The sequence below is a fragment of the Anticarsia gemmatalis genome, chromosome 9, assembly GCF_050436995.1.
Source record: "Anticarsia gemmatalis isolate Benzon Research Colony breed Stoneville strain chromosome 9, ilAntGemm2 primary, whole genome shotgun sequence".
NCBI classification, from domain to species: Eukaryota; Metazoa; Arthropoda; class Insecta; order Lepidoptera; family Erebidae; genus Anticarsia; species Anticarsia gemmatalis.
Window position 1 is genome coordinate 9718708 of NC_134753.1, and position 12399 is coordinate 9731106.

The window sequence follows — 12399 nt, forward strand, 5'->3', positions numbered from 1 at the left end:
GAATATCGCTCAATTAACTAAGTGATAAAGCGTGAATTCGAGAGAGAAGTTCTTAGTTCTCGCAGAAAGTTCTTTCTTATTTCGAAAAGATAATCGGTCTCATTTGCAGTCACTCTAACTATATTATATGTTAAGAATCATGTTTATCGTCTGGTATCAGAATAATCTATGAGAGAAAAACGACAAATGATTATTATGTTTTTATTTTGATTAAAATAATATAAGTACCACTAGATGGCACAATACAGAAAAATAATATTTAGAACAAATAAATCAAGAAGTAATAACGTCATAATACTAATAACAGTGTTAATTATAAAATACATAAGTAATTAAATAAATTGTGTCAGAGTCATAAAGATTATTCTTTTTTTAGTAAACTGCTGGTTTGACATAGATGGCCATAGCACCCAGAACGTGACACGTTATCAGTTAACGACATTAATAGGTCACAAAATTAACGACCATTTGTAACGAACTTACCGGACTATTCAATAATCATTATTATTTGATAAACGATATTACAATAAATAGTAACAAATTAATAAACACATTGGTAACGTTTAACATATAATTTACTTAAATAAATTAAAACAAAAAATATTATGTACGCAATATGTACGGTCGGTAAAATATAAATGTATTATTTACTACCAGTGATTAATGTTTTCCTTAACACTATGGGATATGTCTATTAACGTCGTTACTCCCTTTCTACATACAATTAATTAAATTCCACCTTTCTCATTTCGCTCTTCCGTAGAAGAGTAGATAGAAAAATATATTCGTACCTATATGGGAGAGGACTGCGTTCTAATTATTACAATGAAGTCAGATTGCATATTATATTAGGAATCTGTTAATTTCAGATTTGTTTATAGAATGAAGGTAAAATTTTGCAAATAATAAATGCTGTCGCTTACAACTTATTGAAATATTAAAAAATAAATGCAGTTTTTTTTTCTAAAAGGCACAGACGGTAGACCGCTAAGTATAATAAAAAATCAGTCGTCTACTCTTAGAGTCAGCATGCAAGGAAGATTATTATTATTTTAGTATTTATTACACCTAACATTTAATTTTATAGTAATGAAAAATATCGCAATTTGTAAATGCACAACCGTTTTAAACGTTAGTGACAGACGTAATGAGTTTCACGTAAATATCGATGCCCTTGAGGAATATTTCGGCGTCGAGGAACTCATCATGATCGTGGAGAAGCACAGGCGTGTGGTTCATTGGAGAGAAGCCGAGCGCGGGAATGCCGACATTGCGGACATATCTGCTGTCAGTGCCTCCTGGGAAAATTCTGCAGTCCAGCTTTAGTTTTCTGTGAATGAAAAGATATCTTAGTTAAAGTTTAGAAATCTTTCTTAAAACAGTAAATAATAAAGTAAATGTATCATAAAATCATGTCATTGTCTACCATAGGTAATTGTTATCTTAACAACATTTCTCATTATAATTATTATCAATGCGATTACGTAATTTCTGATGGATCTACGAGGATAAATGAAAGATAACCTACCTTACGAATAACAGGTAAAATAATTATGTTGTTGCATATTACCAAGATACTACTTAGGTACTACATTTTTACGTGGGAATAATGATGTATTAAACATTGTTTTGACCGGAAGTGAGTGATTTAGTTCACTTCCAGTTCCTATAACGATAGTGTTGGTAACTTACAGTTCATCAGCTGCTGCTTTGAAAGCGATCCAGTAGGGATTGGTCTCGTCAAGTTTAGTGCAAGGGACGCACGGGTTTCGTTGCTCAAACTCGATGGTTACGCCTTCACCTGCCTCTTTGCACCATTGGTTGATCTGTGAAACAAGCAAACGATTTATTTAATAACATTTAAAATAATATAGGTAACGATTTTTACTTATTTTAGAGGTGAATTATTAAAACTGATTACATTACAGGTGCCATGCAAAATAATGTTTTTTTACTGTTTTTAATTTATTAGTAGACATACATTTCAAAGCAATCAACTTAAGTAAATAATTTATTTTATACAGTGGAAAAAATAGTAAATATAAGTACCTTCCTCTCAAATTCTTCATGACTAACGGTGACCGCTAAACGCATATCAAAGACTGCAGTCAACTTTTCCGGAACAACATTGGATTGGACTCCGCCCTGAAGTAATAAAACTGAGCTTAATATATTATCAGTGTTTAAAGTAGAAATATATAATATAAAAAAGACAAAATTATAAATATAATAATATTATTACTTAGTTATTTCGTTCAAATTCCCATTTTCAACTAATAATTTAGCCCACTTACCACTTTCTTATTTAGTGGACAGCTTGAAAATAAAGTAAGGCTAAATAAATAATAATTAATAGATACATATTTTATATTCAATTTTAATAATTTTAAAAATTAAGATAGGTATGTGCACTTACTGCTACCGTGGGATACACTTACGTATATTTGAGTTAAGTTGATCGTAGTCACGTCTCCAATTGTCAATTTAGGATCACTGTCCAAAATCTTTTTCTGCTCGGCTCTCAAATCCATGAACTTATCTATTATGAATCTCAACTGAAATGAAAAATAAACAAGAGCTTTAAACAACAACTTTTTAACCAACATGACACAATTACAGATAATTTAAGGAATAATATTTTTTTTATATTGTTAGTATTTTGGTGTGCCTACCTTTTCACCTGCATTATTTGGAAGCAGTAGGGAGCCATGACCAGGCTGGCCTGTGCAGTGCACGTGAATTTCTGTTGCAAAAAGCAAAATGTATATAAATATATTGCAAGTGTACGAATGCAAAGACAATCAATATACCAAGACAATATTTTGTATTTAAAGTGCTACCAAGAATCTTTTGAGGTACAAAAAAATACTTTTGAATTCTCATATGTGGGTTCATGTTCATAAAAGTAAGTACTTACGCCAAATGCTCCGTTCACCGTTGAAGAGAATAAATTCCTCATTGGGACTGGCCATTCCTTCGTCCAAAGCGAAACCTACGTTAAGGTCTTTGAAATCTTTAGTGTGTACGAACTTTTCCATACCATCATGGCCACCGATTTCTTCATCTAAAATTAAAGATAAAATGCAGGAATCGCGATGTTTACTATTATTATAGAGTAAGTACAGCAGGGTGGATGTGAGTCAAGTTACAGACATATCATGAGCTCAGAACGGAATAGTAATCCAGATTTACAAGAGACGATTAAAAAGATACCCTTTAGTTAGAAGGTAACTCCGTAGTTCTTTACCTAGATCCATTATTTTTAATTTTGCCATTGGTATCAAATAAAATGTCAATAAAAAGCCATTTATTGCAGAAAAACCATAGGTACATTACAACTTTTTGACGTAATACAATCGCCTTGTGTGCAGCAAAAACTTTTAGATAAGCAAGAAAGGAGATCGGCAGATTTCGTACAGCTTAAAGTTTGTGTTGTTTCGTAACAGAATTTGTACCACTTATTAAGGGGACTAAGTCACTTATTTTTATTTAGGAGTATTATTTTTAGAAGTCCGGATTAATTAGAAAGTATTTGTTTATTTAAATAATAATTTTTGGTCCATTGCTTACATTTGTTGACAACTAAAGAGAAAGAAAATCTCATGAGACGTCACTTTTCGTCTGACGTCTACGCATCCGCCAATTTGCTGTTGTTTTGAATTGTGGTTTTGACAGCATCTGAGCAATTTAGCGAACTATCGGGGCTTCTAAAAATGGACATAACTTTTACCTCCCAACTTTTAAAAATATAAGAATTTTAAAATAAGCTTGTCTATCATATTAGCTACCAATTAAAACAAAAAGTAAACCTAAACATGACATTTTATAAGCTGTACGAATTCTTCATATAAACCTGCCGTTCGCCTTTCCAAGAAAGCTACAAGGTCCCATAATTGTTCCCATAGCTAGCACGAAATTGGACCTAACATGCTATTACATTACTTGGCCGTTGTAATAATGTTTACCGGTATTAAATTATAACTTACCCGGCACAAAGCAAATGTGCAAGGTCCTTTTTAATTGCACTCCAGCCTTTTGAAGCTTTCTTACAGCCTCGAGGTACTGAATACCGACACATTTCATGTCTTGCGAACCACGGGCGAAGATTTTGCCATCTTTATCGATGTGCCCACTGAATGGAGGGTAAGTCCAACTGTTCTGTAAATAAAGGTAGAAATGAGAGAGTGATACTTTCTGTATATCATTGGTACCATTTCCGAAACAACTGTACCTGCGCGGTAAACCGTTCACCATTATTTAATACATCCCCTATTACTTTACGGGTGCTTACTAATATTATAAAGCTGAAGAGTTTGTTTCTTTGTTTGTTTGTTTGAACGCGCTAATGTCAGAACCTACTGGTCCGATTTGAAAAATTCTTTCAGTGTTAGATAGCCCATTTATCGAGGAAGGCTATAGGCTATATATCATCACGCTACGGTTATAAGGAGCGGAGTAGCAACGAAAAATGTTTCAAAAACGGGGAAAATTCTGACTCATTCTCTTTTGTGACGCAAGCGAAGTTGCGCGGGTCAGCTAGTTGTATCTAATATTCTACATGAAAAAACTGCGTAGCACAAAGACAAGGGTCTCATATGAGTTTAGATGTACCTATGTAACTAGTTACGCGGCATGATCCCTATCGAAGGAAGTTACTCATTGAGCTCCCCTAGGACAATCGACAAGAAAACATACTCGTACAGCCTATGACGGGATCTAGATTACTACAGCGACAAAAACTATTTAAAGTACTCAATATATGACACATTTTAATACGTTTCTGTTACGGCATAAACTGTTTATGCCGAATCATATTAGGTGCAAGTACTTTGTCGAAATCAAGTTTAACGGGTCGTTTCTTGCTTTCGAGAAAGTGGAAATACATGTTTTCCGAAACAGGACGTACTTAGTTATAGGTAAAATGTCTTTGATATAATAGCTATAAGACTCATTTAATAATGAGCTTGTTTACGAGTTATTACTCAGCTTTGATGTTAATTTTTATGAACATCGGTCATTCGGGTGCCAGTTAAATAAAAATTCTAAGCACGTAAGCAGGTTTACAAAAGACTGGTACAATTTTACGGGGTTACAACGGATAAAGTTTGTCTAAATATAGTCGCATCAAAAATTTAGCAATACTAACTGCCTATTAATTAATTAAGGATTGTCTGACTCTGATTGTAAACCGCTATAACTGGAGTAAACTCGTATTTTACCTGTGTCTATTAAAATTAAATGTCACCTTTACCTACATTATTATAATATTTTATCACAGTTGATCCTTTACATAATACACGTGTATATCTAGACGAGATATCTTATCTTTTCTTAATATTTACGTAGATATTATTTTATTGTACTTACTTCGAAGACGGGCACGACATCCATATGAGAGTTCAACAAGATTGACGGCAACGATTGATCTTTGCCGGCCCATGTTATAACCACTATGGGTTTGCGTGGTACCAATTCATATACCTTCAAGCCAAGGCCGAGTCCATTAGCCTGTTTTTTTAAGAATGCCACACAGTCGTCTGTAACGTTAATAAATCGTCGAATTAGGTTTTTTTAGGAATATGTTCAAGTATGAAGTTGATTGAGTGTGTGACCTCGGCATTATTGTGAATACCTGACACCGTATGGTTAGGAAAAAATTGAGTAAAAAAAAAGGAAAGTACTTTTAGTAGGTGCATATTTTATGCAGCAGTAAAATGTACATCCTCGCCGGCAATCGTGCAAAAGTAGACGTAGTACCTACATAAATAAACATCTACGAAATAGAACAATTCTGAGTATACCAAGTCGTATTTCGCACAATCTGTAGGACCTAAGTATTTAACGTGAGATCCAATTGCGACGCGTAGGGAGTAGTGTCAATTGCGAGTTCCAATTTATTGATGTGCCGTATCCTGATTACTGTTTATATTTCTGCAGCACATGAGTACATGCCAGGTACCTACCCATCCTCTGACAAAAGACAATTCTAAAATAATTAATAACAAACAATGTACCTACCTATCTCCAAATTAGAATTTAATGTACGTTTTGCATTTTTGAGATTATGTTTTCTTTTCAGTAAAAATTTACGCACCCTGTACTAAGCTAATATTTTCGTCAGCAATTTCAATTTTAATCTTGAATTTTTTTACAAAATAACAACAAATAATAATAAAGAAGTGTACGCAGCGCAATATTTAAAACCTGAATGAGTCACTAAACTTTATACAAAAGCGAAGCAGAAAAAAGTTATTTAAAATTCAATGAACTGAGGCGATCCAAGGTCATCTGTGTATCTTTACGTCGCGTAGAAAGAAAGTAAAGATAATTATGGATTAAACGCTGACCGTATCGTTATACAAATTTATCAACTTGTTTTAATTGATAAACATACACCTATGTAAAAGATGTAAATAAAAATAAACTTTTAAATTAGATAAGAAGAGGAAAATTTTTAAAAACTAAAAATCAACAACAATATGAGTATCGTTTTTTAGGTAAAAGATAGCAAAATAATCGTTTGGAAACTTACCATAATTGATATCCGGCTGGACACTCGGTATTCTTAGATATTCCACGAAATTCGCGACGGCCGGATTGTTTTCGTAGTTAGCTGCCATGGTACGTATCGCAGCAAACACTGCAGTGGTAATGATTGTTCACATCGGACGGTGAGCCGAGCCGAGCCCGTGTTATCAAACTTCAAGTAAATACCGAGTAGGTGTATGCCTACGGCAAATTAAATAAATAGTTGTAGTGTTTGCATATATTTTGCTGTAATTAGCACAATCATTATTATATATCAACTTTATAAAAATATACCTATATATGACAATGACCAACAAATATGAATAAAAAAAATGATTTATATATGTATGTAATATAAATATAATTAATTGTGTTTTAGCTCTCAGACAAAACTATACAGATTAGCTTTTTACGTGAACAGTGTAAGGACAATAAGCAGTGAAATGTTACGAGAAGTACGCAGAATAAACGTTATTCATTAAATGTAGGTATATTTTTTATTTGTTTCCCGCCTTATAAAAACAGATATCATTCTTTCGTTCATTGCTCTTTCCGCATATTTGGTAATCAAATTATTTATTATGGTTAACCCGTCAATGATAACGTTAGCGTGTAGTAAATGTTTAAAAAATAATAATCACACTTACTGGCATAAATTAATAACTATGTATATTTTACAGCATTTGGCTATTGTAATTTTAGGCAAGTATTTAACCCAAATTAATATTATTAAAATTTATTGTAAATATTGAAAGCCGTCATTTTGCGTTTAAAATAGCAGTGACATATCATTTTACTATAATATTGCTATGTTTCTCTATAACATATTACACGAAAAATTTTACAAATGAAACTATAACAACAACCTAAAATCAATCAATCAGCGCTTAATATTATATACTTACGCAATCAACATTGACACTTAATTTGGTTACAAAACATGGCTGCATCAATTAATTAAGAGGTAAACACTAGGAAAATGAATCCAATGCTTTGTTTTTGTTCAACATCATAATTTGACAGACACACACAGTGTTTGTTCTGATTTTCACATCAAAGCTCAGACGGGTTTTCCCACTTCGTAAAAAAGTGACAGCATCAGATATAGCACATAGAGTCGACAACGACGGCGCGGCACAATGGAACGGTGGTTTATATTAAAAAAAAACAATTTTACGTCTAAGTATAAATTAATCGTTTTATTCATAATGTATCAATCTTATTTTATTCAGAATCGGAATATAGCTGAAAGATAAGAAAAGCTAAGTCATTGGCTAATATTGAGTCAATGGATTATAACCCTATCATGTCTAATGTGACATTAAGTAAATAAATAAAATAGATCAATGGGTGGTAAATCATAAGTTGTGTACTAGCAAACATCAACTTATGAGAGTTAAAATCTTAAAATTCTATCATTAAATAATTGATGTCTATAAAAATATGTTTAGTCGATTTTAGCTGCGAAAACTATGTGAGTCAAGCGCAGAAACGAATGATTTTTTCTTTGTTTATGTCAGTGTCAAACGTCAAAACTGTCAAAGTCAACTCAAAATGAAGGTTGTTGAACTGGATGCAACGGTCTTTCAACAATAATATTTTGATTTAAAAAAGTAGTAATTGGGTGCAAATTAAAAATGGATGCTAATTATTATGAGGTAACATCCGAATTGGATGCGAGAGAGGTGTTGAGATATCTTAATAATCTTGGTATTCATAACATTAGTGGAGAAGTTCTGAAGTATTTTATCACAGGTTCGTGGTAATTAAAGATATTTCTGTTACGTTAAATTATGTACCTACTTACTTTAATATGTTATAACATTGCTAAATCTATCTACTAGTGAAATAATAATAATATATATGTGTAAAAAAAACTAACAATAAGTTAACCAACTTACATTTCCAGATTTAAAGAAGTTAATAAAGTACGATCTTCAACAGAAGAACTCTAGTAATCATGAGAAGATTGAAATTCAAGGTCCTGAGAGATTACACAGTGCCAGCACATTCTCATCCCGAATTAAATCCAAGGTACAAGACCCTAAAGTACCATTACTATGTACAAGAGAATGTCAGAAATCACGTAAAGGTATACCTGTGAGGAACATACATTCAGCTCCAAATTTAGGCCAACGGAAAGTACAGGATAAGCCACTTCGGAGAGCATGTTCTTGTGTTAGGGTTGAAAAGAAGTCGGAGTCTGTTAAAGAGAACAAAAAAGCAGAAAATATTGCCAATAATAATTGTAAGTATTATGTTTGTGTTAATTTTACCACTGTGCTTTATAAAATGAATAATTATCATATTCAAAGAAAAACCAGTATTAAAAGTCTGTTACCATATTAGTTGAAATTGCAACCTGATTATTTCAAGTAAAATTTCATAAAACATTATCTAAATTTATAAACTGGTTCACAGTTTGGTGATTTTTGTATGTATTTTGTAATGTGATATATTATTTGAATAAACATATTAAAAATATAATTGTTTCTCTATTTATTTCCAGTAATAAAAGTAGCAAAACAGCCAACAACAAAGAAATGTGACCCGGTGACATTATACCACCAGTACACTTCATTGTGGAGCAAGTACAAATCTAATGTCCCTGGAGAGAATGACTGGTCAGACCTGAGATGGAATATTAGGCAGAAAATGGCAGGGAATGTGCCAAGGCAGGTTGCAAGCAAGGTGAGGTCTTTATTTTTTCTTTCACTGCATAAAGCTGAATGAGATTAGTTTAAGGAGAGCAGCATGGCATAAACAAAGAGAAGTCTTTTATAGCAGTTGACGTATTTGGACAATGTATTAAAAAGATGGTAGGAAAGTCAGTCTCTGGCTTTTCCAAACGTTATGATTGAACAATTATTTTAATCAGAAGCATAGTCGTGATTTTTTTTAATCTACTCTTATTTTATGATTCTATAAAACAATGGTAATAAACTCAGTCTGGATTTTTAATTATTATTATTACAAAATAAAGACTAATTATTGTAGTTATAAAATATAATCCTATCTTTTACTTTTTCCAGGCTCCAGATTCCCACAGAGACAAAGAGGCCGCTCCAAAATCCTGACATTCATTTGCAATAAAAGTTAATTAAATATATTGTCTTCATTAATCAACTTGACATTGATCTTAATTGTAATTAATTAATGTAAGGTTATTAATAAAATAACTATTATTTTTGTAGTTTTGTATTCTAATTTCTATATACTACTATTTTTAAGTAAGACTAAGGGGTATTTATAGCTAGGAGCATAACAAAATTTTAGAAAACATTCTTGTCAACTTAATATGGATGGAATTTTATGCTCAAAATTTGAAAGTATTTATCATAACCAAAATGCATATATTTTGTTTAGATTGTTATACTTAGACCCTTATTCATAAAATTCTTATTAAAGTCCATTAATTTATCATGTCTTTCTAGGGCACCCCTCACGGCATTACATCTGCTTGTTTGTACCAAGTGGTATTCTTTGGTTTCTGCCTACCTCTATGGGAAAAGGCGTGATATTATGTATGTACTATATCATGATATAAGGTCTTATTTTCTTAAATACCATGAGAAAAAGAAAAAGAGTTCTTATAGTGCACTATTTAATAAGAACTTTATGAATTAAACTGACATCATTTGAAATTATTGTTATTACACTTGGTCTAATTTGAATGCTTTTTGTTGATCTCTAGTATCTGAGTGAAGGAGGCGTAATATTCTTTCTTCTATTCTCTCAGCAGCTGCTAGTGTTAGGATGAGAGTGTCGTGTTTCAACATGGAGTACACATTCAGACCATAGACAGGCATTACATTCACATGGCCCATGCTGTCTGAAGCTGCTATTAGGTTTCTTGGAGCATAATCAGTGCTGAAAATGGAAAAAAATCAGGATTAGTTAAGTGATTTTTAAAGAAATCAAAACAAGTAGAATTATTACATAGTATTAAACTGTTTACAATAACATCCCAATTGCGCATTGATGCCATAAAGTTCTACTTGAGGATATAATGTAATGGTTTTGATAAAAAAACAAAAACATTGGTCCATTTAAGTAATAAAATATGTATGGACATCTGTTTTCCAGTAAATATAGAATTTTATACTTACTCATCAACAATCAATACTGAAGGACCCCAATTTCTTTTTTCAATAAGCTCTTCTAAATATCCTGGTTCATCTGTTGGGATTTCTAGATCCTTCACAACATGTAAGTCATCTTGAGCAAGCTTTGCTGACAGAGTAGATGTTAACCCATGTATCCTCATATGGAAGGGTAACATAAAGAAGTGAGATTTACCAGAGCGCGGGCCGTGAGCGATACCACCGCCGCGGAAAAGTGGAGAACGGATAGAGCCGTGACGAGCTCGACCCAAACCCTTCTGCGGCCAGGGCTTCTTGCCACCTCCACGGACTTCCGCTCTAGTCTTCGTGTTAGCCCACGACACCCATCTTACTTTCCTCTGCCAAATAACGTTCTTATGAATCAAGTCGAGCCGCGGAGGAGCGGCGAAAACCAGAGGATGTAACTCGAATAGTCCAAGCTTTTGCTCCTCCACTGTGTCTACATTCTCAATCCACACTTCACGAGGCTTGGTGTACTGTGGCTGGAAATCCCATTGCTTTTTTGTAATAGATAAATTTGTGTTTGAGGGCGCAACTGCAACACTCGAAGAAAACACTCTTATTTGAGGCGCGATAGATATGTGAAGCTTTTTTATAGCACTAATCAGTGCGGAAGTCATATTTCAACCGTTTTAAGACACACTTTTATTAAAATATGTCTACAAATAATAGCTTAGATATTTTGCTAAAAAATAACCTCAGAAATGTCAGAGATCAAAACATCTGTAATCTGTCACTATTTTTAGGTTAGGTTTATTTTACGTTCGGATATTCACAACAATCCTGATAGTAAACTATTTTCTCACTAATTTAGCTTTTATCCTGCTAGGTTTTCTTCTAGTACGTAATAAAAATCTAATCTAATCTTTGTAAAAAATGTTTCCTCAAATTACTTGTATATTTGATACGTCAATAAGCCTCACTAATAGTATAATTATTACTAAGTTTTATTGACTCGTTGAAGACACCTTAGAAGGAGATAAAATAATTACTACAGTACTTTTTGGTCTGTGTTTACCTGTGGCTCTACGCATTTCATTCAATGTACCAAACATTAACTTAGTGTTTTAGTTTAGTCAGACGATTGTAATTATTCTTTGATATTGACCAATTAAAAAAAAATAACAAATATCCATTAATAAAATGTAAGTATGTAAATAAACTAATTGTAGGTATATAATTTTATTTGTCAAAGCACAGAATCTAGATCGCATCCTTTATAACAATTTAGTTTCAGAGATGGCTGATAACTTGTTCCTAAGTAGGTTCCTACCTACACCACCTGAACCACTACTTATTAATTAAACTAAATTGTAAGTACCTACTATAACGTGTTCCGAAGTTTGACCAACAAGGCTAAAGACGGATTTTCATTATGACATCTACCTACGCAAGTTTATCTACCTAATTAATATAATTTCGGTATTTAAGTTAGAGGTATGCTACACCTACACTGAAATATATTCTTACAAAAAATTCCACTCCGTTTAGTTAAAAAGCCGACATATAGATCATAATTAATAGAGTTATACTTAAGTTCGGAAATGACTACAATCGTCATGTAATTAAAATTAAAAGAGTGAGCTTTGTGCTACTATTAAACATAGGTAATTGCAAATTGAGTTAACAAAACACTACCGCACCTACTTGATCTAGAATAATTGGTGTTCATAGATCTACATTAAGATCGGCAAGTTGCTGATTAGACATCTTACGTCGATCTATAACCCGCCACCCCCTGCCGACG

The 12399-nt window shown here is 32.7% G+C and overlaps 3 protein-coding genes across 3 annotated transcripts; 1 reads left to right on the top strand and 2 right to left on the bottom strand.

Moving 5' to 3' along the window:
* Positions 1-187: 187 nt before the first annotated feature.
* Positions 188-7625, bottom strand: LOC142975775 (aminoacylase-1-like). The gene is made up of 10 exons (XM_076118842.1): positions 7434-7625; positions 6533-6729; positions 5368-5537; positions 3987-4158; positions 2918-3064; positions 2673-2743; positions 2439-2555; positions 2050-2145; positions 1693-1826; positions 188-1330 (listed from the first exon to the last, which is right to left on the bottom strand). Exons 2-10 carry the CDS (start codon positions 6618-6620, stop codon positions 1126-1128), a joined length of 1200 nt encoding a protein of 399 aa, XP_075974957.1. The 5' UTR covers positions 6621-6729; positions 7434-7625; the 3' UTR covers positions 188-1125.
* Positions 7626-8058: 433 nt separating this feature from the next.
* Hyls1 (Hyls1 centriolar and ciliogenesis associated) lies at positions 8059-9721 on the top strand. Its single transcript, XM_076118847.1, has 4 exons — positions 8059-8283; positions 8438-8776; positions 9038-9219; positions 9561-9721. Exons 1-4 carry the CDS (start codon positions 8166-8168, stop codon positions 9603-9605), a joined length of 684 nt encoding a protein of 227 aa, XP_075974962.1. The 5' UTR covers positions 8059-8165; the 3' UTR covers positions 9606-9721.
* On the bottom strand, positions 9711-11381 carry mRpL4 (mitochondrial ribosomal protein L4). The gene is made up of 2 exons (XM_076118846.1): positions 10638-11381; positions 9711-10398 (listed from the first exon to the last, which is right to left on the bottom strand). The coding sequence occupies exons 1-2, from the start codon at positions 11270-11272 to the stop codon at positions 10182-10184; spliced, it is 852 nt and encodes a 283-aa protein (XP_075974961.1). The 5' UTR covers positions 11273-11381; the 3' UTR covers positions 9711-10181.
* Positions 11382-12399: the final 1018 nt, after the last annotated feature.